This window comes from Limanda limanda, chromosome 16 (assembly GCF_963576545.1).
Source record: "Limanda limanda chromosome 16, fLimLim1.1, whole genome shotgun sequence".
Classification (NCBI taxonomy): domain Eukaryota; kingdom Metazoa; phylum Chordata; class Actinopteri; order Pleuronectiformes; family Pleuronectidae; genus Limanda; species Limanda limanda.
In genome coordinates this window covers 9,053,200-9,080,036 of record NC_083651.1, presented here as the reverse complement: position 1 = coordinate 9,080,036, position 26,837 = coordinate 9,053,200, and the positions used below count along the sequence as shown (strand labels likewise).

General features: G+C 41.8%; 1 protein-coding gene and 1 pseudogene across 1 annotated transcript in view; one reads left to right on the top strand and one right to left on the bottom strand.

Moving 5' to 3' along the window:
• The window catches only part of sema5ba (sema domain, seven thrombospondin repeats (type 1 and type 1-like), transmembrane domain (TM) and short cytoplasmic domain, (semaphorin) 5Ba), a 163,563-nt gene that overhangs the window by 68,577 nt on the left and 68,149 nt on the right, over positions 1 to 26,837 (bottom strand). Inside the window, exons 4-5 of the mRNA XM_061088125.1 lie at positions 14,757 to 14,856; positions 14,238 to 14,283 (exon numbers count right to left, since the gene is read on the bottom strand). Of these exons, the coding sequence (XP_060944108.1) occupies positions 14,238 to 14,283; positions 14,757 to 14,856 (146 nt within the window). The remainder of the gene's footprint in view (positions 1 to 14,237; positions 14,284 to 14,756; positions 14,857 to 26,837) is intronic.
• Positions 3,134 to 3,354, top strand: LOC133022261 (U2 spliceosomal RNA; annotated as a pseudogene).

Below are 26,837 nucleotides of genomic sequence, written 5' to 3'. Positions count from 1 at the left end.
ACTCTGTGACAAACAAACAGTGATGACTCTGTACATGTATGTGAACATGCAGGTGCCAGGCTGGAAACCTAAACATTGGAGACGGTTATTTCTCCTCAGACGTCTGGCAGAGCTGCGGCACATCACAGGGTGACAAGGAGCCGCCGCCTCGTTCTCAGCTCTGCGGCTCAGAGAATATCCCACCATTCTCACAAAGGCTGTATCAATAATTAAATCTCTGGCCAAATTGCAGCATAGAGATTAATGAAGAGTTTGAATGAAATCAGCCATGACTCATCAAACTCGGGGGCAAGCGAGTGGAGCTTGATACTGTGGGCGAATGAAGGGTATGAATATATCGGAGATGGTCGGTTTAATGTCCGTCCTTTGGCCTTCCATTCATTTTGATCCTCTGCTTTTCCTATGAATCCACTCTGCCCTTCGGCGATGTGAGGACTGTAGCTGGATGTGGCATTTTGAATGCAGATATGAAATTATTCATATTTATACTGTATAAATATATATATTCACACTGACACCACCAGCATGAGATAAGGTTGCCGTGTCTTCAGCTTAACTAATCCCTGCACGATTCCTCCGCTCCCGAAGGAATCTGGACCATCCAACAAAAACACCTAGAATAACAACGACATGTATTTCCGTGGGTGCATTGGGATGTTGATGAGGGAGTTTACATAAGGCACTTCCTGTTTAAATGAATAAACAGGGACAGTCGACCTATTGACCCCACAGGTCAGATCTGCTCTCCTGGTCGTGACTCGCCACAAGGGAGCGACGCGCACTGGGACCGAGCAACAGACCAACACACAAACCAGCTGCTCCCTCCTGTTTCACTGTCATCTCAGGTTTGCAAAGCGACTTTATGTTTAACTAATCACAATAAAACTTAAAGTACACTCAGGCTTCACTAGAAAGTATTTCAACAGACTGGCTTCACATCTAAATTGTAATGTTAAATGATAGTAGCGTTTTATTTTAGGTTTTGGGGAGTTTTGGGGAAACAAGACAATGATCCACATGAAATCTGGAATATTTTCCATTCGAGGGAATTTTACCCTTTACATCTAAAATAAAATCCCCAAATGTGTATAATCCATTTACCTTTTTAATAATTACTAATTTCAATAAACAGATTGTGTGTGAAAATGCAGAATCTGGAGGCTGGTTTTCATTTCTATTTTCCATTTTCGGTCTATAAATGTTTGACTTGTGTGATTAATGAAACTGGTCAAAATGTAAATAATGCACAGTGAATGGAAGACTTTGCCCAGATATTGCTGTCAAACCAGAAGCTCTAAAATATTGGCCATTGCCCCCAGAGGCTATTTTGTCAATAGGATCATTATTAATTTGGACAACAGATTTTAGTAGCACGATAAAATCACCACCATCACAATAAGGTTCTATTACAGATAAATGATTTGTCCGTCAGTCAACAGATTAATCATTTCAGTTGTATATCAATGAGAAGCTCTTATTATTCTCTAGTTCCAGTTTCTCCAAGGTGATGATTTGTTGCTTTTCAACAATGTGAATACGTCACATATATATACACGTATATTTTAAAGAATAGGGGATTGAAATTAATTTGCAAACCCTTAATGAGGATAAACTCCAGAGATGACAAAAGTTTGATACAATAATACTGAACCCAGCTGGACCATATTATCAGTAGTTTCAGGACAAAATATTCACATAGATGAAGTGGTTTCAAGTGCGTAGCCATGTAATTATATATGTCAGGTAAAAAGAGTCACCAGTATAAAAACCTAAGCATAACTACATGAATAATTACAGATATAAAAAGATTGAACTGCAAAGAGGAAAACACAAGTGAGAGAGCACTGTGCAGGTTTAGTGCCACATTCTGCCTCCATCCCACACTCGAGCCTCACATCTGATACAGACCATCATGTTGCACAGGCAACCTGGGGCTGCTCATCATCAGCTGGCTGTGGGAGCCAGAGACCGCAGCCCGACTCCAACAACCCTAAACACAAACTCCACCTCAAGGACCAATCCCAGGCCCCCGACTCACAGGGGGATCCCTCCTGTCTCAGAACTTCTGGTACTTTCTCAGGAACCAAACTAACAACAAACACAAGGTCCCTGCCTCAGCAAAATCAAGACACAATCAAACAGAAGTGACCCTTAGTGTGTCTCGCTCTGCTAAATGTCAAGACCCCCACTTTGAGTCGAGTCCCTTCATATCTGGGGGATAATGACTGATGAAATTGGGTAACTCTGGAGGGGAATAACCAAGAACTGTATATCTTGAAAAAAGCGTAAATAAAAAAAAAAGCCCCAATTGTCCTTTTCCACAACCCCTGATGCCCCCCATGGATTTACAAAAAGGGAAAATCAATCAGAGGGAAACGCTCGACTGTGCCCGGCCACATGGAAGAGTGCAGTTCAGCAGCAGCACACCTGCAGGGCAGCAGCCAGGCCTTGTGTGTTTTGGAGCTTCAAGAGGCTAAACTCAGGCCCAGTGGTTTTCACTGGACGGAACCCCTGCACGTGTTTTCCAGTCGTCTTGTTTTTACAGTGACATAAGACGACGGTTTGGATTAATCAGCAGCTTTGCCACGTGACCTTGAGATGTTACGATACCAGTTAACCCTTCCTCACACCGATTCTGATCAGCAGAACTTTGTGTATCGCCCAGCAACCGGAGCTGAGCCCGTACCAGTGCATTCAAAAAACTTATATAACATGTTTTAACAGCTGTGTTCTGCTAACACTGTATGAGGAGCCATCACGGTTCTATAGCCCGGCTCAGGTGAAACCCTTGGAAAAACAAACAAGTACAGATAATGAATAACATAGAACTTCTTTTATTATCTAGTGTGAAATTCATAAAGACCTCTTAAGAAGACAAATAGATAAATACAAGAATAAATAACAACTTTCTTTAAATAGTGTGAAACTGAAGTCTGACACACAGCAGCCTATATGTCGCTGTTTTACTCGTGGGACTTTCCTGCATGAAATATTGACATTTACAAGAAATCACTTCTTCCTCTTCGCCCAATAAACAGTATTTGTCAGCAGCACTCTAGCACAAGAACAGATTTCTTGGGAAAGAAAATTTGACTTTTATCTGAGTGAAACTAAAATACATTTAAGATGTGGTATCGCTTCTCTGCCTTTTGGCTAAGATCAAGTGCAGTATCTGTTCTTATCAGTTTAATATCTGATATGTCCTCTTGTTGTTCTGGGTTTGTACCCTCGGGGTTGAAAGCACTTATTGTAAGTCGCTTTGGATAACAGTGTCAGCTAAATGAAATGTAATGTAATGTATCGAGCAGGTTCACAGATTAATGTACTTGCAGTTTCCACAGTATTGGATATCTGGGGTGGGTATCAGTTTCTGAACATCTCTAATGTTCACTTATTATTGTCTGCAGCTCTGAAAGAATAACAACTCAGCTTGGAGTAAACGTCAACATGTCAAATCTGATTGTTCCACGTGATTTCAGGAACTGGCACCTGATGGAAATCCAACTGCAGTTCCACACAAATATAATCTCATCCTCAGGACAACATGTCACAGACACAGACCTCGTGATTTCTCCAGCAGATTTGCAGAATGACGCGTGTTCAGTGGCTGAGGAGAAAACGAGTTGAGAGGATGAAACGTTCAGATGCGTGGATGGATGGAGGCAGATATGTGGAGATCCAGACATTAATGTGGTGTTTACATTCCACCTCCACGTTGCTCCTGTCTTATCTATGTTTGGGTTATCTGATGAACTGACAAAGACCTCTCCTCCTCCTCTTCTTCTTCGTCCTCCTCCTCCTTTCACCTGCTGGCTTCACTCTTTAACAAGCAGGATGTTTATTTTAAGTGATTTCCCAATTTCTCGTTTTTACAGGTTTTTCCTTGTGTGTGTCTTTCACATATGTGCCATTGGTTCAGTGTGAGTTTTCCTTCTTTGTTTCAATGCTCGGTGCTTTGTTTATCACACACACTTGGATTTCAAGGCCTGTTGCAATATACCACCTCATTCAGTTTTATCTTCCTGCTGCAGGAAACAAAGTCATTTTTACTCTGTACTTTGTATTACATTTCAAATGTCATCCATTCAGTAGTTTTTTAGTAATCCAGCCAACAAAAACACAATCAAGTAGACAGCAGTGGAAACATATGCTCCTTGATGGATGGAATAAAACCCAAAGTTTGCATTACCACAGAGTAACCGTTCTGGATGATGATATTCAATATATTGTTTTTTGTGTTATGAAATCCTTACCTGTGTGCACTGGATAAAAACAAACATAATCTTTAGGTTTAAGTTTAGTAACTAATGTCTGGAAAACTAGCTTATTACCTTGAGCTTATTACCAAGCTTGTGCTTTACATGCTAATCATTTGAATTTCTGGTCAAATACAATTTCTAATGAATTTAATCACAGATCATCAAGACTACTGAAAAAAAACGTTTGAGTATCAAACACTGCCTTCTGTAAACTCAGTAAGCCGCAACTTAAATAAAACACTATCCACACAAAAAACTGCAAATTTATCTCCATTATGGGAGTTTGGAGCGTATTGAGAATATGAATAGACTATTGAGAACAAGATAAAAATGCATGAGTGGTTTAAGAGTTACTTACATTTGAATATCCTTTCTTGCCCCCATGAAGCTTTGTGAATGGTGGAATCTATTCAATCAGCCGGTTTCCACACGGACTACAGCTGCTGTCCTTTTCCAGCAACCTTCAAACCCACAGGGCGCAAAGCGTCTGATGCTAAAAGCACAAGTTGTTGGACGGATATTCCTTTAAACCAGTGATATAACAATCACTTCACTTCCTATTCTGTTTTCCAATCTACAAACCATGCTGGTCTTTTAGTTGCCTGCACAGGGAGCGAGATGCATGAATCCTACTTTGACTTAATTGTCAGCTCCTCGCTGGTTGTGTTTGTCTTTCCACTTCCCTGCCATTCATATTCTTTCTCCTCTTATTTTCCATCCCATATGTCGTCCCTCTCTGTAAATGCTGGTACTTAAGCTCAGCCGAAAAGGTGGGGTCAGTACATCTGTGACCCTAAGTGGTTGATACAGGAGTAACATTCTCCACCATCTCCTCACAGAAGACGAACGCTGAGGCCTTTTAAGCCCCGACGCTGTCAGATAGCTGCACAGCTGAGTGTATATGACAGAAAAGGGAAAAAAGAGCGAACTTAAGAGCACACTCATCGTACTTTCTGTAATTATGTGACAAATGGCCTTCGAGCAGCAGTGTGTAAAGACATTTCTCCGTGTAAAAAACCTCCAGAGCATCTGCCACAGTCTGACAAGGCCGACGACTACAGCAACTCACAAAAAAACATAATAAAAAACATTCAGCTAAAGACAAAGACATTCAGCACAATGCTGCAGCTCGGTTGCCTTGTACAAATTTTAGCGGGACACAAATCAATATTCCATCTCCTGTTAGTGCCTTGCAACATGTGGAGGAAAGAAAGAGCCATCCAAACAGGGATCTGCTCCTGTTACTTCTCTATTACTTTCAAAGTGCAGAAGCAAGGAAGGAGGAAGCGTTAAGCGTTCGCTCCCGCCGCAAACATGAAAAGTTTTCAGATCAAAAGTTTGTCTTGTCCCCCCCCCACACCCCCCGTGAAAGCAGTGGAAATGCTCTTGTAGCACATCTGGCAGATCTACATCCGAATACAAATAAACAGTGAGAGGGCAGATGACAAAAACAGAGCGTTTGCCTCGGCTCCCCCCCTTTCGCCTCCCACCCATCTAACACTTGAGCTCTTCTCTACTTTAACCACTCTCCCACTCCTCTGTTTTATCTCTCACACACAAACAGACACGCACACACACTCACACACACGCACACACTTCCCCCTGCTGTTGTGATTGCGGCGGCGCTCAGGCCGACCAGCACATCAGTGAGAGAGAGGGAGAGAGAGAGAGAGCTCTGTCAGTGGGTACTTCTAGGACAGAGCATGTGGGTGGATTGCAATCAGAACCACTACCGGAACTACATCTCACAAAAAAATATATAAAAAGACAGGCAGAGCGAGTGAAGGGTTTGAAAATGAAACGAGAAGGAGGGCAGAGGACAGGGACAGAAAACTCTCAGACTCTGCAGCAGCATCTGAAGTTGAGACTCTATCAGCTGCGCCCGAGCCGGATGCCCGAGCGGCCCCTGTGTGAGGTGGCTCTGTGGGTGATGATGCATTTGTTGTGTGTCGAGTACATAGGTGAGAAAAGATACACACCTCTGAAACCATAGATCTATATAAAAAGGCTAGATGTCTCGGCCAACGGAGTCGAACGTCCGCACATGACGGCCATCTTGCCACAGGCGGCTCGCTCATCCATTGTGTTGGTAGTGGTACGTACTTTTTAAATAACCATAACTTGCTAAATTTTCGACCGATTTTTAAACGGTTTGGTTTGTTATAAACGTCAGAGATGTAGTTATGACACTGCATACTTATGAATAATTATGTTATTTTTCTAAAAAATAGAATAATGTTCTAAAATAGGTACATTTCCCTTTACAAATATACATCAAGAATTATTTTATTTTATTTAAAAAGTACATGTACCACTACCAACACAATGTTATGGGTGAGCGAGCCGCCTGTGGCAAGATGGCCGCCATGTGCAGGCGTTCGACTCCGTTGGCCGGCAACGCGGACGAGACATCTAGCCTTTATATATATATCTAAAACACTCACACCTGTGGTATTCATGTGTGTTTTGTGTTTGATTGAGCTCAATTATTCCAGGTCCATTATTCTGGATTATTTGACACCAAATTTACCAAAGATTTACTGAAAACTGGGATGGTGGCATCATTGGAAGTGGTAAAAAGGGTCAGACAGCGATTAAGCTAGATTGAATGAAACAGTTCCTTTAGAGAAAATAGAGGGCAAAAACTGATTGACCACAATATTTACCTTTCTAATTAATTCCTGGATCTTCCTGTTTATTCAGATTGGTAAAAAAATGAATTCTTCATTGGGTCATGAAACACATTTGCCCTAAAATTAATCTTGGTTCTTTTTTTGCCGAGTGATGATGAAAGACAAACGACAATTAAATATCAGCGGCAGAGGTAATATAACGGAGTATAACATATAATAACATAATATAACTAAGTGATCACACACCTACAGTATTTAAACGACTGAACCGTAAAGCACCTTTACAGCCGTTGTAAAGGGTGTCAGTTTTTACTTCTGCTTCCATTTCATGCCCATGACTTCTTTATCATGATGTTAGCAAAACCTGAGCAAAGAAACTTTAATGTTATCATAGGCTATACTTGAGTCAGAGATGTATAAACGAAGTGACAAACACACATATGCATATTTACCCTTTTTCAAATCAACTCTAACAATGGCATGAAACGTTGAAACCCTCCAGAAACTTTGCAAATCTGCTTTTCTTCCACAAGAAACAAAACAACACGGCAGCGAGGTGAGGAATGAAGATGCGACTCTGAGGACATTGGTTCCTCTCCAGGGACAGGTCTTGTGCGGGTACTGCACCCCAGAAAAAAAACTATTTTCTATGACTTCACAGAGAGACAGATGTTTACTACAGAAAAAATTCCCAGTGAGAAAACTCGGAGCTGGAGAGGAATGAAAGCTTTTCCCCTCCCCTCCACACACTCTCTCCCATATTCACTCCTCTTCTCTTTCTCATTCGTCTTCATCTCAGCTCCGTAGGTGCCATTTCCAGTGTTGTTCTCATGGTCTCGGCTTGTGTTTCGAATTCCATTTCTTCCTGTTATCTTTCCTGTCGTTCATTCTTCAGCCCCTGGCTACCTCTTTATCCCTGGATCCCCTTTTCTGAGACTTCTCCCTCCCCCTCACTCTCCTTCTCCACTGATTGCCTACACATTTATTCCTCTGCGCTCGCCTTCTCACTAATGGCGGTGGCAGGTGTTCTCCCAGGTGCCTGAACACAACGGCCCGAGCTGAGCTTTTAAAAGTCCTGGCATCAGCACCTCGGCCCCTCCTCTGGCATGGTCTGCCTTCAAAAACTTCTGCCACCGAAAAAACTGCAATTCGGCATCTGCCTCCAAACACATACAAACACACATTCAGTGTTTACAAAAGAAAGAAAATACATCCAGCCCTTCATCTACGATGCTTCCACCCAGACAAGTGGTTGTTCTGGCTTCAGCTGTGTGATGAATCAGACTGGAACTGCCCATTTTGGCTGTCATTGATAACCCAAATGGCCGACACACAAACAATCCAACACACACAATTTCTAATAGCTTCATGCAGGAGAGAAAAGCCGACACTAAAAGGGGGGGAAGGACGGATGGTGACAGCGGTGGATGGTTACAGGCCCTGATAATGGCCCTGTTGGAAAGCCCAGGACAACCAGTCCCCACAGAGGAGTGGGAGAGAGCGGAGAATGCTGCATTGTGTGTAATCCACCCTCTTTGGTTCGGCTTTTCAATCAATCAGCAGGTCCATGTATAAATGGCCTCACTGTGACTCTCACCTGTTCTCAGCGGACAACCTTTATTTTAAGGTAAAGCCATTCAGGCATCCTGTCCCACGGGGCTGCAGCTCCATTTCTTTACGGGTCGACTTGGTTTCTGCAGTAAACTTTCGGACTGGCAGTTGATGCTGTCTTAAAACAAGGTCACATCCTTGACTTCAGAAGTATAGGCAGTGTACTTAGCATTTAAATAGCTGAAGTTGTGAGTGCAGTGTTGTAAGGTGACTGACAATGAAGATGAACTTCACCTTGTTGCCTTTTCAAATGCACAACAATGTCCATTCTAAACCTGTCTGTTTGGAGTGGCCTGTATTTCTTGGTCTGTGATGATGCTGGTTGCAGGTTTCTTTCCCGAAACTGCAACTGTGACCCGCAGCAATTGAGTTGCGGTGACTAGAGACCGGCTATTAAACATATCGCTTGTCCTAATCCCACCAAATTCAACACTGCAATTCCTTTGGCCCTTAACGATACACAGGAGGAATGTGAAGCCGGCAAGATGGATGGTTCTCAAGACACGCAAGCCGACAGAGAGACATAGATTTCTGGAATTGGAAGCAAATGCTGTCGAGATGTCTTTTCTGATCCAGTGCAGACCAGAAAAAACATAACCCTTAATGCACCTGAGAGAGAGGGTCTATGACTGGCTCCAGTGAAAGTGCAGAGCTGTCTCAGAACCCAATCAGTACCCCCATAGGAAAATTAATTGCGCAGCACAGCAGTACAGTTAATCTTTAGCGTTTCTGGCTCCGAACTCATCCCCCCCTGCAGCATAGTCCCCCTGCAGAGCCTGCACACACAGATTGGGAGGAGATATCTTGTGCTCAGAAACTAAAGAATCAAAGCCGGATGCTGGGGTGGTGATGGGCTCGGTTAAAGCAAAAGCCACTAAACACTAATGGTTTTGGAGAAGGAATGACGAAGCTGCACTGCTATATGGGTGTTTTGGGTCTCATTCACATACTGTAAATGTGTTGTCATACATTTTCTTTCACTAAAAGTTTTCAGTACAGGAACAAACACGTCTCTATCACCTGAGTGTACTGAACCATTAGTGACCAAATCAGCAGCTTCTAAATCGTGAGGCTCTTCTCAGCCGCGACTGAAATCTGCGACATTCATCTGCCGGCTCAGTCGTGAACTGTATCCTGGCTTAAAGGTTTGATGTGAAATCCACAGAACCATGGCTATGACACAGATCTGGCTCCATAAAACGAATCAGATAAAGTATACAAAGATTCAAGGCTAAAATGAGGACCCGCATCTCTGTGCACCTCACAGCATCATGAACTGGAAAGTCCAATAACTACTATAGTTTGCCATGTTTGCTTCTATATTTAAAGAGTCAAACTCAAGCCCAATGTCAGCTGTGATTGGTTTAATCGAAGGATGGGAGGTATAGATGGATTGATGGATCTTTGAATTGAGCTGAACAAGACCAATTACTCAAAGGATTTCTAAAATCCACGCCGAACATAGAAGAAACTGGATTTTAACTTTCCCGTAACCATTAAAGATCATCACACTCCTAGTTCACCTGTGCCCACAACACAAATTCTTTTCTCCTTTCTACAGTGAAATGCATGCCGATCATTTTCAATAAAAGAGCTGCGCTGGGATAAAGAAAACCGAGCTCAGAGCCATGAGGGAGCGACGACAACTCAACTCGGGTTTGGATTCAAACAAACAAATCCAGTGTGGAAACAGCCCCTGGTGTCTGACAGGTGGTTTGGGGTTTTTAGGCAACGATCACTGGTTCAGGAATCCAAATGACTCTGGGAATTGAGCCTTTGATGTCGAAGCAGGAGCTCGGACGGGCAAGTGGGAGATTTGGGTTTGTTTTTCCATTTGGTTATACAACAAAAGAAAGGGAGTATTTTAAGATGCCGCCCTCCTCCGTCTCTTTGGACAGCTCTCGTTTACTGGCAAATGAGCACGGGGGGTGCGGACCCTCCTCCCTGCTTCGTTTCGTCGGGGCAGTTTGTATAATGTTCACATTGATTTCAGCCTTGGCATCACGGATGACACCTCCGCATCGGGCCAGAGAGAAGAAGGATCAACCTCATTTATCCCCAAAGCTCACAATAAGCTGAGGATGTGTGTGGGCGTGTGTCTGAGGGAGAAAGACACATTTAGAGAATCCAGGCAGCATGGTGGAAAGCATATTTGTGCACATTTACTGAATATGCGTGTACAGCATGGATGCGTCCCACGTGTCAGAGTGATGTAGAGATAGCAGATGTGTCGTGGAGCTGCAGAGAACAACACAACCCGGGGTGAGAACAAATGAAAAACCCTCATAAGTCAACTTCTCTCCTGCGAGACGAGACAACTAGGACACGCAGACAAAGGGCGCGTTGATATCGGCGGTGACACACGGGTGGCAGCTGTACACATCATGTCATTCCCTTGTGGCTGCGGTGAAAGGGAACTTTGTTAGATAGAGTAGCGTCTGCTGAGCTTTCACCAATGTGTGGAAATGTTGGGTAAAATAATGCAGGCTGTTGTCCTTGAAAACATATTGTAACCAGTGCTTCTTTTGTGTAGTTTAAATGGTTTCAGAAAATAGAAAAGAATGGTTCCACAAGCAGGTCAATAAAAGGTGAATGATGGAGCCTCCATCAGGAAAGTAAATGGATTTTTCTATATTTAGCAAACAGTAGAAGTTATCGAACAGAAATGTTATTCATGCAGGAATCTGACAAATTCCTAATACCCATACTGTTTGCCCTGCAGCCTACAAGCCCAGCATATCGCTGTCAGTGTTTATAATATTCAGATTTGAAGACATTTATTTTACAACGTAAACAACGCAGAAACACTCAGATTTAGATTTACATCTCATATAATATATAAATAATTCAAGTTCTATATATTTGGTTGTATTTGTGTTTTCTTTACTCTAGTTTTTTTATATGAAGATATATCAAAACTTGATTACATTTCTTTGACATTGACTTTACAAAAACAATGACATATTAGCCAATATATTGGTATTTAAAAAATGTAACCCCCCTAATATCAGTATTTGCATCAGGCTGTAAAAATCCATATCGGTCAGGCTGGAGTTCTCACTATCTTACAACACTCCCTGCATTTTTTTTTCACCAGCCAAAACAAGAATCTCAGATTTTCCTTTAATGCAGCACCAAGGACTTAGTTTTCAAAAGATCATGAAGACAAAAAGTGAAACACACCAGTTCTCAGCGATATTCATTTTCTTACCATGAGCTAAGCTTTGGAGACATTAAGTTCCAAAAATCTATAGCTAATGGGCTAAAACATGCAAAACCACCAATTTGTATAACCTTTGTCGATTATAAGACATGATAAATGAAATTATTGATAACAGGATCAGAATATATAATGAACTTTGCAAAAATCACCAGTGTCAAACTAAAAAGGAGATCTCAAGACACCTGTGCACTGAACTGTGCTGGATGAAGACTGCTCGTCCTTTCTCAGTGACAGTGAGGTACCGGTTTAGATTACACGGTGCTGAAGAGAACAGGGGGGGGGGGGCTTGTCCCGTGAGGTGTCTGATGCAACCGTAATGCAACCTGTGCCCCGGAGCTCGCACTCCCGGCTACACCAATGCTGCTTTCCTGCTCAGCGCTCACAATATCATAAAACACACAAACACACATAACACCCACAGGCAATGGACACTCAGAGATACATGTGTTTATTCTCTGCAACATGGAGGACGGCAACTATTCTTAGTTCAGCATATAGACTCATCTCCTGCAGCTAATTTCATTCAATATCATTCACTTTTATAACTCAACAGTGGTTTGGTCATATGTGCGAAACTGTTTATTTGTAGTTAACAAGTGGCTCAGCAGACAGAGCATCACCGACAGAGACTTGATTATTACTGCCAACCATGTGTTATTGACATGTGACGTCCCGTTAATCAGAACAACACAGCAGGAAGCATTTGCTGCAAAAGAACATTAATGCAATCAGTTGCCAAGGGCCTGAAATATTTTCCATGGACGAAAAAGATGATTTATCGCTACCGGGGAAATCTAGGATTTCAGCAAATTTCATATCAAATAATTGTTTTCTTTTGTCATTTTAAAAAGCTTGCTCAGCAAATACCACTTTTCTAATTTTGGATGCCATTTCCCCCCAAATCATGCTTTGCAACTTCAAGTAGATGAGCCTCCCGGAACATGGTTATATCTTCAGAGCATACTCAGCGAACATTCTTCTTGGAGAGACTTCAGATAGGGAATTTTATTTGTCACATGTTACCACAGGATGCAGTTACCAAAACTTTAACGAAATTTGATGACAACAAAATAAACTGAGGCAAAGACTTGTTGTTGTTTTTTGTCAGGTTCTAAACGTTGTTTCACACACACACACACACACACACACATCATGGACCTACTAACTACATTCAAACCTCGTCCAGAACCTGAACTCCCATCATCACCCTGACCTGCCTCTACATTGAAACAAACATGCATACATTATTCTGCTACCTTCCCTAGTGCATCTATATTACAGGAGCCGCTCAATTTATTGTAGTAATAAAGTTTTATTATTGTCAGCTTTTCAGCCTCTAGGTGTCTCCTCTATTAATATTTCATGCTACAAGGGCAACTGCCTTTAAAACCAAAATATATGTATATCAAACAGAGTGTAATATGTAATAACCACAGATAAACCTATAAAAGCAGAGCAACAAGTGGTTTGATAACACACACATGCCTCAATCCTTTAAAATCACAGCACAATTTCCTCGAACAATGTTTCTATATCTCGAAATACACAATTAATCACCACAAAAACCCCAGACAACATGTCAGGCTCTGTATTTTCAAGAAGAGCTATTGTATTATCTTTGTTAGTAATGATTTAATTAGTGCTTCACTTGAAAATCTTTAAATAATCTAATGTTCAGAAAATACATCACTTTCCTGATCATTGCTGCAGCTCCTCTTTTCAGCCACTGTCTGAAACTCTGTCGTTAAACTCAGTCTGCTCTGATTGGCCAGCTGGTCCACTCTGTTGTGATTGGTCAATCGCTTTTAGTGCTCGGGTTGTCACGTTTTCCAAAAATCAAGTTCGAATGAATTTGACAGGACACGAAATGAATTCAAATATATGTACGTACAGCCTCGTTTTCTGATGGTGAGCGCCCTCTGCTGGACCAGGAGTTAACTGTCATAACAGTTTTAATATGAATTATTCCACCCACATTGAATGTATGTTCCAATTTTCAATTGTAAAGTGACTTCCATGGCGTATAGACTCTAGTTGTGGAATATGGAGATCAGCAGAAACGTGGTTGTGGGAAGGCTGTGGCTGAGGGGTCGAGTGGTCGTCCTCCAACCAAGGGGTCGGCGGTTCGATTCTCAGTCTTCCCCATATGCATATCTATGTGTCCTTGGGCAAGATACTGAACCCCTAAATGGCCCATAATAGATTGAATGCACTAAATGTAAGTCGCTTTGGATAAAAGCATCTGCTGAATGATATGAAATAAATATGGAAGTAACGTCTGATGAGCTGTTTCAGGAGCAGGTTCACTGTGGGGAGATCAGCTCCGTTTACTGATGACTTTGGGCATTTTAACTTTGCAGAACCCAGAGGAGAGACAAAAAAATTGCATGATATGTCTCCTTCAAAGGACAATAAGCATATACTCCCATAACAATGCAAGTTTGAAAATGAATTTGAGCCAGTGAAGTTCAGCAGAAAGAAAATAGAGAAAGGAGTCGTTCGTCTGCCTACCTGTATCAGCGACATGTTGCTGAGGTCCAGTCTGAACAGGTAGTTTCTGGATTGAGGAGAGACGACAGTGAGTGTTTGCACAGTTTGACCTTTATCCAGGAGAAATGTGTTTAATGATGCAAATGAAGTATCAGAGCAGAGAAAATTTTAGCTGCTGTCAAATCAAAGCAAAGCTGATTGGAGGATGTATTTTATTATCCTTCAGTCATCTTAGTTTCCTTTAAGTCTGAGTGTATGTTTTTGTGATGCATATTGAATATAATGTGCATTTGAGTGTGTGTGTTTTTAAGAGGGTCAAACAAGGTCATGAAAATATGTACAATACTATTGTGACATAACTTATTTCTTCCAAATTCATCCCTTCTGCCAAATCCAAAGCCTGACTTGGTCCAAAGAGGCCTCGGCAGAGCACTTAAGAAGCGTCATTATCCGAAATGTGTGTGTGAGTCAGAAAGGGTATCATGTTCTGAGTAATGTGCTCGGAGCGGTGAGAAGCCGAGTGGATTTACAGTCTCTTACCTGGCACCCACAATAAGCTCATTCCTGGTCAGGTCAAGGGTGAGCTGCGAATAGTCTTGCACACCCGGGTGGGAGAAAGTAGATATCCACGGACTGAGTGCTGAAAGAAAGGAAAGAAAGAGAGAAGTTAGCAAAATTAATAGGATCATAGGTCATGTGATAAAAGCAGTGACATTTACAGGTAATACTCATACATGCACAATAGAGCCAAACGTTTAAATGTTTATCTTGACAATAAAGCAGGAATAGGTCTGATAACCTAATGAATCATTTGTCATAAAATATTGTTAAAAGAAGTGAATGTTTTTCTTGGATCTGCTTTTTATTCCATATTCGCATCAAAACTCCATCTGTTCTCTCCATGCTTAGGTCTCCACCGAGTTTAGCGGAAATCAGTTTAGCCGCTTTTGCATAATCCTCAGTGGAGTGCATACCTCCACTGCCAAGCGCCAACAGTCTCTTCAAATGCAATCAAGCTGCACCTAATTTCACAAAATCATAAACATCACTTCCCTAAATGTGCCTGATTTGAAAATGTCCAAAAAATGCAATGTTAGAGTGTATCCACAGCAACATAAGGAACGTTTTTGTGTAATGCTTCTAACTAATAGACAGACACACACAACTTCTCGACAAAGGTATCAAAGAAACCAATTAGGCCGACACTCGGTGAGTGCGAGCATCTCGTAATGTTAAAAAAAGTGAAAATAAATGTCCTAGATTTGCCCACTTAATGGAATCGCCTCCAAATAGTGAAGGTGTTCTTCCTTGGCCAATAACCAACCCTTCCATCATTATTTAACCAAACCCTGTAGTTTGAGCGTAATCCTGCTGAGAGACGGACAAAGCAAGGAAATCAAAACCTCCTTGGCTGAGATCTCAAGCAGACGAGAGAAAAAAGAACCTTCTTGGCGAGAGGTAACCATTTGGTGAAGAAAACTCCAAATGTTTGCTGCATCCTCCGAAATTGGAGGATTTTGCTAGTTTCCTTGTTTGTTTTGGGACTAAAGAAAAGCGAGGAAAGGCAAACCTCTACTCTGAAATCATTATGCACAATACTAAAAACTAGTTTGACATTTTTCTATGAAAACACACACACACACAAACAAACAAATTATTTAGAGTAATGACTGCTGTATTGATGAGAGAAATGATTGCAGTTGTAGTGGTTAAAAAAAGGAAGAAGCAGTGAATAGAGCAGGGAAATCTCTCAATGGGATGGTGTCTCCTGCAGAGAGGGACAAAACTGTCCAGGCCACATCAGGCACAAGGATCCTGATACGACCTGACACTCGGACAAACACCGCTCTGTGTGTGGCGTACAAGGCTAAATCCTGCGCGCAGTTTGAAACTGGCTTCCACGAATCTGACAAGGTCGAAAACTCACAAGGGAAAAGAGCATTTTCCGTGTGACCCGGAGAGCAGACTTTTCAAAACAGATTTCACCTCATGGGAGGCTTGTGCGGCATTAAAGGATTTACCCTACTCCCCATATAAAACACAGAATCACAGCAGTCACTGGGGAATTCAGATGCACTTAACCAATTTGAAAAGCGGTGTTCAATGGCTTTTAGCTCCTGCAACAAAACCAAAAAAGGTGTAAAAAAATAGGCTGTAAATTACCTCGGTTGTCAAAACAACAGTGAAACTATTTAACTATATTGTTTTGGTGTAAATTCCAAAGTAACTACATGATAAACCTAAATTAAGTTAGAAAAAAGCAAAAAAATGTACAGGTTGAGATGAAAAAAAGAGGCCACGCTGCTTATAACGTATTCATTAAAGTGCTCATCAAACATTTAAAACCTTAAATCGTCATTTTTTAAAGATTAAAGAAGCTTGTATGAAGCTCGAGGCTACGAGATCAAAGTGCTGGAAAAAGTGAACACTGAAACAACCCTTCATCGGGACCAGGGATGGAGGTGAGGATTGATGGGGCCCATATGGCTCAGTCACCTGGAAACATAAGTGGGGATGTGAGTGATGGGAGGCTGAAGCTGCAGAACAGTGTGGTGCTCTCCCTTTTAACTATAACACACACACACACACACAGACACACACACACACACACACACACACACACACACACACACAGACACACACTAAGTGAGGGTGCCAGCGCTGACAGCGGACATCAGTGAGATGACAACTATTTGCCACAATCTGGTTTCTCCAGATGTGGATCAGGAGGAAGTGGTTTTCACTGAGCTGCTGTCAGACTGAACTCCAGCGTTTGTAGATGTGCCCAGGAGACTCATGACTCATCGTTTTATAACATCATTAATATAATAAACTCCATACATAGATGATTGAATGTTTCAGATTTCAATGAAATTGCAATTATCTCTATTAAAGTGAATTATTAGAGTGTGTCCAATTTGAAATAAGCAAAGCATATTTTGAGTAAATAAATATATAAATACGAATCAATCTACTATTGATTAGATTAGCATTTCTGCAGCTGCTGAGTTTATGTGTTCACGGTAATAATGTCAATGCCAATACACAAGTCTCATCAGGGCAGTTTTGAGTTATAATATCGTTATTATAATTCATTGACTTATCGTTCATACAAAATCTTTACAGACCATAACAAGTGACACAAGAAACACAACTCCATTTAGATATCACATATTATTAAAAAAAAAGAAAAGACCATTTCTCAAACTAACAGCATTTTTGATAGTGAAAAGCTAATGATTTCATTTAAATGAGTGTTTAAAGACCAACAGGCGGTGGATGCAGTGGCGTCGTAGTGTGGGGGAAGTGGAACTGACTAAATTTATTTCTTAGAACTAAATGTAAATGGTCAAGGCTTTGGACACATTAGAATATATCATTGTTTTTAGTTAATCTCTTGAATTAGCTCTTTATCCAAACCGCTAGGGCTCAAGGGGCTGAAGTAGCTCATCTGTCAATACGGGTTACACTTTATCTTAACTGTGTCATTGTCAATCAGATTTCACAGCAGGGAAGTAAGACATGTTTGGCTTTATCAATGTTAATATACACATTTAATGTTGTGAAGTATATTATTAATATATTATTTAATTAATAATGAGCCATAATATGTGGCCTTGAATGATGTGTAACATATGTCTTGCATGTAGTGCCCAGAAGCTCAGAGAAGACAAACTTGTGCCAGCACATAAATTCCCTGAAGCTACAGAATGATGCATGGTTAATTATATCTTCAACAGCTCGGATTTCATTCACAAAAATAATAAGAAAAACATGAACCGGGAGCAACGATGACTTTTAATCAACCAGCCAGCGCAGAGACCTAATGTAACCTATATAAAATGAATAATAGGCTAACGCGCGCACGCACGCACGCGCGCACACACGCACACACGCACACACACACACACACACACACACACACAGGATTAAATCACTGATAACTTTAACACACATAATAAATTACTAGATGCTATCGTGCTATTCTGATACTAAACATATTCTACGAGAGGCAATCTCTTATATTGTCTCTATAAATATTTACATTGCATATATGCACAAATAGGTCATTTAAAATGTTCATATTTGAGGGGGGGGGGGGGTGTAGAAACTGTACAGAGCTGGTGTACATCACCCTCTGATTAATGGCTGCAGAGGCCAGAGCTGGGCGGGCAGAGGGGAGTGGCAGCGAGTGCAGACCAACCTCAGCCACACAATATTATGTAAATAGAGCACAGGAGTTGACTTAAGGAATACAACACGCTCACAGGCAGCGGTGTGAGCAGAGCGTGTGTGTGTTAGTGTGTGTGTGTTAGTGTGTGTGTGTGTGTGTGTGTGTGTACAGTGTCCATGTATATGGGAGAACAGAACATGGAATCACAAATGAGATCATTAAAGTTCACTTTGAGCACCGACCACATTAAGATGCACAGCAACACCTCATTAGCTTTCCAGAGATGATCATTTTTATACAAAAAATACAAAACCAACACTTGAAGGTGCAAATATTACCAATGTGGTGGTTTAGGTTGAACATTTGAAACATTTGAAAATGAGCACAGCTTGCCAGATCCCCTCTCACTGGGGGTGAGGGCCGCCCACCTTTTCTAAGATATACACATGTCATGAAGTAAAGACAGTTGACTCTGCGTAAGCATTGGTCCAGAAAGGTCGAAGACGGTTTGAAACACTAGGTGGCGATATGAGCCACATTCAACCAATAAATGTAGTTTCTTTTTTTTTATAAATTTCTTAATAAACGTGATTTTAAAACCAGCATTCATGTATTTCCTCAAACAACAGATATATGATTTAATTTACAGCTGAAAAAAACACTGAAGCTCGACGTATTACTTTTAACAGAGTCATAAACAATATGTTAATATCAATATTACTATATACACTGTATGTGTGTTTGTGTGCGAGTTCAGATGAAGCCTGAAGCTCATCTTTTGGGAAAGTGGAGAAACGTGTAGAGTTTATCAACAGCAGAAAACGTTGTGGCCAATAGACAAGACTCTGAGAAATGAAAAGTTCAAGGAAACCACCTACTTCACATTAAAAGCCTTTGAAACCTCTGACATTCAGGAAACAGCCCTGTTCTATGCATTTTACCTGTAGTCTTAGTCCATCAAGTAAGAGTTTGGTGTGTTTTAATTTCACAGCATGGCTTTAGTTCCTCTCTGTTGTTTCTACAGTTGCCCATTATAGCATTATAGTATTGTTTAAAAAACCAATAGAGTAGTAATCATGAAGAAACCTGATGCGGGTCTCAGTGCAGTCTGCCTCTATACAGCAGCCATCAAACCCAAACTGAAGACCCGCCCCCTTCGTAACACACAATATGACCTGGACAACATCCAGAAAAAAAATAAAAATGACGTCATTTAAGTGATGTGCCAGACTGTTAAGAGGTGACTTATTGTCCACATAAAAATGAGACCATGAAAACGCAGCATATGACATGATTCATTAACTTAGAATGTGCGGTGGCGAAACAGATAACGAGAACATTATTCCCGGAGAAACGTTATGGACCCAACAGTAAAAACAAGAGCTGTTAGTGCGGCTCGGAGAGCTTCATGCAGAGCGTAAATCACTTGAAATTTGAACTTAGAAGGATAAACACATTTCACACAACAGGGACGTCTCTTCAAAGCTTGTTAAAAAAAAAGAAAAGTCAGAGTTTGATTCATGCAGGAGGACTCATGAACCCGGAGCTTGTTTACTCTCTGTAAGAGGCCTCTCTGACAGCGAGGGGTCTTTCACTGACTGACATTTATCCTTCTGTCTACAAGTGGTTTTATATGTGTTGCTCACTCCTCGCCCTTATAACTGTCTGGATGGGTGGTGGGGTGAGCAAAAAGGCCCAATAAAGCCAGGATGAATATGAAAGCCCCCTCTCTCAAGGTCGACTCGTGGGCCCCAAGCTGGACTTGATGAACGATTATTGCGTCCCGCTTCCCCCCCCCCCTCTGCAAACGGCGGGGAGACGGATTAATGCATCAGTCTGTAGCTGCCACGGGGATGAGGAGAGGGATGAGGAGGACGGCGGAGGCATTTGTCTCACACAGATATAAATCATAACTTTCCTATCTTCTTCCATCTATCAGTTTTTAAACCCTTAGCTCCTTTCCTCCACTCAGGCAGCATGTGGACAGAGTGAAGTGGCACCGTGACTGATCGGAGCCGCTGAGAGTCGGACTCAGGCGAAGAGCAGTCGAAGCTGGAAAATGCAAATGCATTATGGAGCTGAGGGAATGAAATGACAACAAATTGCAGCTTCAAATTAAAACCCTGTTGCTGCAGAAACACGCCCACAGAAAACCAAACAGTGCAGGCACAGATTATTCATCTATGGCTTAAAAAACTTGATGGAATGTGAGATTCCCTCAAGTGGCAGCCTGGAGAAAGAAACGAGATCTAATCTCAACATTATCTGATCACGGTGAAAGGTGAAAAGTAAAATTGGGCAACGCCAACCTGTCAGGGGCATCCAGGTGGCAGAGGAGAGACGTGCTCTGGGCAGTGCGATGTCGGGGAATGGGAAATATTTGAACAACTAATCACGAGCAGTTGCATTCCTGAATCCTAACAACTCTGCACCTCTTCTGACATTCTGTAGCTCTATCTTGAGGTTCGTGGTTATTCTAGCAGCCTCAGCTCTACGTTGTATCCAGTGCGTGGAACAATCAGCATGTTAACACGCTAAGCATGAGGTAAACAGTGTTAAACATTAAACCTGTTAAGCAGCAGCATCTCAGCACTTTGCACAGACCTCTGTCTCACAGACAAGATGCATGGCCATAAACTCTCTCGTCTTGTTTCCCAGCAGGAGCTCCGGCTCAGTCTCTGTTGAGCCTCTGAAGGAATTAGGATGTGAAGGTGGTGATGGATGAGGTGATTGTGGTCTGTCTGTTTCTTTCAGTCCAGAATACGAGTGTGTCCCACTGTGGTGCAACATTTATTCCAGTAAAAGCTGCCCCCTTGACACATGTGTCATAAAAGTTTTCAAAGCTTCCTGTATCTGTGTTTTCTGGGCCCAAACTTTCTCCTCTGGTTGAGCCAGTTTATGCCACACACACATGAATGGAATTAAAATTTGTTGTTTTAAGTTTTGTTTGACCAAAAGCCTCAAAACCGTGAACATACAGGAGTGAGTGTGTGGATCAGTAACATTCAAGCTGTTTTCAGATGTGGAGTTTGCCACAAGAAGAACGCAGCAAGAGACTGTTCATGAGAAATAAATCCAGTGAATGGCCCTATTTAAAGCACATCAACACCAGCGTCATTTCATCTGCATTGGAGCTTTCTTCATGTATGGCTCCACGTTTTCATCTGGAGATATTTGTATTTTCCCAGTTCTGCATCATTCGTGTGAAGGAGACGTTGTCAGTGCTCACTGCGAAGTTCCAAGAGGTTTACTGACTGTATTCTCATTTTACAAAAGGGCTGGGGTGAAGAATTAATGAGAATCACTAATGTCACGTACAGCCCCAGAATGAAAGCAGCTTTAAAAGAGGTTTTTGTTTAGAGGCAATGTCTTTGGGAAAAGTGACATGCAGCTTGAACTGTGTCAAAGGCTGAAATAACTTTATTGTCAATTCTGCCATATGTACATGACATAGAAGGGATTGATATACCCTTTCTCGCTGATCCCTGGTGTAAACATATAAGTAGATATAATATATGTATACTATATAAAGTATATACTATTTCAAAACAATCTCACAGACCAGTTTATTCCTGCAGTTTTAATCTACACCAAAATCAGAACAAAAGTGTTATTTAACAGTCACACCAAACACTGTGTGACAAAACAGAGAGAAAAGCACACGTTAATGACTATATCTCTAATTATAGCAAACATTTTTGGCTCTCAGGGCACAAATGGTCTTTTGAGGGCACTATTAGCACAGTGTGGGTAATAACTGTCTTTTTTAGACAAGGTTTGACTGCATGTTTAAAAAATAGGGAAAGGAGTCAGGCAGAGGCCCAGGCTCCCACTTATTTCAGTCCTCCAACAGGGAGATTCATGTTTGCACGATGCAAAAAAAATAATAAGAAAAGCTTTCAGAGCAGAAAAGTCAAGTAGGGACAGAAATAAATTGAATGAGGGGGATGTAGTTATAGAAAACGAGAGGACTGGTGAGTGGGACTAAAATGAGTATGACTGGGTGATTAAAGGTTATGGCTTTGAGATCCATTTAAAAGTCCTGGAAGAACAAATGTGGCTGTCGACTGGGCAAAATCCTTTAAGTGCCCGACAAACCCCCGGCGGACGATGGAGCGTAGATGACCTTTTATTATTTCAGTAAACTTGCCTTTTTCTTCACAAAGCATTTTCATTCTCAGTCTCACGGCGAATGTTCACCTATAACGACATCCGGCGCTATATCATTTTTTTTTTTTTATCATTAGCAGTATGATCAGGCATCGGAGTTGATTTCTCCCCCTCGAGCGCTGCACTTGTTTAATGAGCTATGAATGAGACATATTGTATTAAATGTGTCTGTCTGTCATCATCCGCCTGCAGGGGGATAGACAGCGACAAAATGTATTGCTAATAGGAATAAGACTGCCATATTAAAAATTGTTATCTTCGGGGCAACATCGTCGATCCAATATTGTTAACAGAACATAAAGAGACTTGATGCTATCTGGCAAACAATTCTGTGAATGAAGGATCACCACTACAGTTGGCATGTGAATAATTGCATTCAGAATAAATTTAAGCCAATGCAACATGCTGAGAAAAATTTGAAAATGACAACTTTGGCCAAATGATAGGACGGGATTGAATCCTTCCTCCAAGGTTCACAGTTACATAAAATATCCATTAACTGTGAGCAGATATTTTGCATAAGCTGGAGGAGCATCATGAACACCACATTTTGCAGCGCTGCTCAGTATTGAAGGAGGAGAACTTCCCCCTGCGACTTCACAACTCGTCCTTATCTGGTCAAAATCCCTTGAAATGCGTTTTGTTCGCTCTTCCTCATATCGCTCTTCGCCCTAACTCCCACCCACCCTGTCTCGCCTGTCCTGTTCCGCGGTATCTCTACTATTCTAAATTTAAATTTACACTTTCGGAGGGCGATGGTTTGAGAGAGGCTGCCGTGCCTCAGTGGAGCACAACTTTCCCTCTGTATCCCTCTCTCTCCTTGTCCTCCACCGCTCCGTCCTCCTCCTCCTCCTCTCACACAAGTGAATTCAGATGCCGGGGTCCGCGGGCGACGGGCGGTTTTGTGTAGAGGGCCGGGGGGGGCCAGAGGAATGAGCAGCCACGGGCGGTACGGTGCCGGGGCCAGGAGGCTAATAGCCTCTCAGTCAGCAAACTGGTGGAGACGTCCGCCCGCCTCTCACAAAACCAGTGGCGAGGCAACATCCAAAACTACTGACAATTTGTCAAGAGTGGCCTTATGAAACTGACAGAAATGTAAGCACTGTTGTCAAAGGCAGGGGCAGAATCAGAGGGAAACATTCTGCTGTGGTATCTGTGAAAGTGCTGCATGGTGGTGTTCCAACACAAAGAATCTGTTGGAGTGTGTTGGGGAAATATTGAAATCAGTGATGAGGAGTCGTGTCATCTCCATAACAAGCTGCATTTTTTTAAATTGTTATTTTGCAGGGGAACTCACACCAATGTTTCAGTTACTGACCATCATGAGGACGAGGGACATGATATCATGATTCTTAACCCAGAGGATGAATTCAACTAAAAATATCCATGAAGTCCGTCAGGTTGGGGAAGGGGGATGTAACCATAAATGTATTTGAGCTATAAAATCATGATAAAGGTCAAATTAGTACTTAGTTTAGATTGAGATTGTGATTTTAAACTCTTGTTCATGAGCAGAGAATTACTTTTTTTTAAATAATACACCACAAAGAGGTAGAACATTAAAACACAATGCATAAGCAATAATTAAATAGATAATGAACTATTTTTATATTGCTATGGGATACTTAGAACTAATTTTACCCTCGGAACTAAAAACAGCTCTTGAATGGTTTTAATTTCGCTGCTCAGAAGAGCCATCAACTAGATATGAGAAGGTATTTATGAAAAGCAGCGTTCAAAGAAACTGAGAATTTAATGGATTTCAAGATCTACGTTTAGAAGAAGTGACTTCTCATATGAAGTTCGTGCAGATTGATTTTTCACTTGACGAGTCGGTCGTACTGATGCAAAGAGAAAATATGTTTATAAGTAGTTGTACCGAAGGTTAACAAGAAGGAATTCAATTCAGACTTGAACTGTTTGGGAAGCTAGACATGATACCAGGTGTGAAGTAGTGGATGTACAGCCTTGATGTCTTTTGTAAAGTCATCAAAACACCAAAGTACAGATGCACTAACACAACGAGGCAATTTTTAGAGGTTTTACCAGCCAGGGGGACAGGAGACGGCAAAAACACCGAAAAACAACAATTTCCCACGGCCTCTGCACTTGTCAGTGAACGGGGCCATAAAGCCTTTAAATGCTTTCTATTCTTTGATCCTCCGCTATCTCGCGGGCCAGTTATCCTGACAGGCCATCAGTGGCTGAGCGACTGGCCCCAGCAGCATGCTGAAGCTGCCTGAGTGATGGCTGCAAACACAGCGCAGCTCTGATAACACAGCTTCAATTAGGTCCAGCGCTGTAATCGTGAGTGAGATGGAAAACAGAGTCAGGTGGCAAAGTGAGAGGAGAATCTAAACCAAAGAAGAGGAAGAGGAGCAGAACTTCGTGTGGGAAAACGTTTTCTCTTTTAAGTGAAAGTCATGTCTTGAAGGTAACATCGCTCGTGTGATGTTCAAGAGCCCGTCGGGCAGCGAGACAGCAGCAAAATGAAAGCGCCATTACCCAGACGATGAAAGAGATTGAGGGACTCGTACTAAGCGCACAATACATTTCTCCCCCCATTTGTCGAGCAAATGATGGAGGGACAGATGAGGAGAAAGTGAAGGAGAAAAGTGAAAAGGAGGATCTGAGAGGAGGAGCACGGGGAGGAGAATGAATGAGAGAGGAAGGAAGATGAAATGGGTGGAGGGAGGAATGTGGACAGGCTTGGCAGAAGAGAGGGCAAACCAAATGGAAAAGACAAGAGATTTGCAAGGAAGGCAATGTCCCTCTTCGGAGTTGGAACATTGCATTGATTTGAGCAGAACAGATGATCTGTACTGTGGAGCCGTCACACAGCTCCTCCTCTTCCCTGCCTTGATGGATATTGCTGCGCCGGGTGTAAAAAAGGTGCAGAGTTCATCTCTTTCTCTAACTAACCAGACTGACCCTTCACACACCCTCCAAAACCAGTTATCTGGGCCTCAGAGAAGGGCACAGAGAAATTCACAGCTGATTCTGTAAATCGCAAAACAGAGTTCATATCTAGATTTCCAGGGCGTTCCAGTTGCTGCCCTCATGCCGCGCTCTTATCAGACCCGGAGTCTTATGCAGCGAGGCAATATCATCCATATAAATCAGGAGCCGGCGGGTTGTACAGTGTTCGCCTGTGGGTGGAGGTTGCGTGATTCCTTTCCTGATCTGTGGTGTGTTTGACACAGTGTGTAACAGCGGCACGTCCTCTGGCACAGCAGACCTTCCAGCTCACAGTCCACGGTGTTTATGGTGCGTTTAAGCAGACTGTAAAAACACAGTGATGTGGAGGCTGATGGAGAGAGTTGATTCTCAGCGTGCTAGATGTGTGTCTAGATCATGTGCGAGTTCCTGCGGTGATGCCAACTTGTGTTTTCAATTCATCACAAACTTCAGGTGCTGTTTCTCTGATGCTTACAAGCTGCTTGTGGGTGAAAACTCGTGTGACTGCAGAGGGATTTTCCAAATCAATAATTTGCAATTGGTAATTTACAGCAGGGCAGTGCTCACTAGCTGCACAGCACCAAGCAGACACAGTTAGCAACTAGCTTGTGACAATAGGGAAGCATCTGCCAGCTAACGAGGCAGATATTTGAATTGAATTTCTTTATTTGACTTTTATTTTGATTCAATAATCTATGGCATGGATTCTGTAAAAGCACTTTTTAACCTTGTTTAAATAAAATAAATGATTACATTGACTTATATTATAAATTGTATTATTATTATTTCCCTGAGTAGGTTGGGACACAAGGATGAATATTGGACTAACTGTACTTTTGCCATGTGGACAAAATTCAACCTCCAATAAATGATAGTGTTTCTCTGAATCTGGAGAATGTCTTGATAAAAAGGTATTCATAACAACTTTGATATTTGCGATGGGAATCAAAATTTGGTTCCAAATGTCAAAATCACAGGAATGGTATGGTTCTGAGCTTTTCAATAATCCATTGCTTTAACTGATGCTGACATGTTTTTCTAAAAGTTGCTTATTTACAAGAATGTGTGCAATAAGAGTCCTGCCACAGAGGAAGCAACGCACAAATAAAACATGGCTTTATTTCACAACGGTTGTAAAGACTGTACTTATGCCAACTAAGGGTATAAACAACAGCAATCTGTGGAATAATCTTTTATCTTGGGACAGCACGGTGGCGCAGAGGTTAGCAATGTTCTAAGACAGTTGTGGGTTTGAACCTGGAGGCCAAACCGTGGAGTTTTCCATGTTCTCTCTGTGTCTCAAGGTATTTCTTGGTATT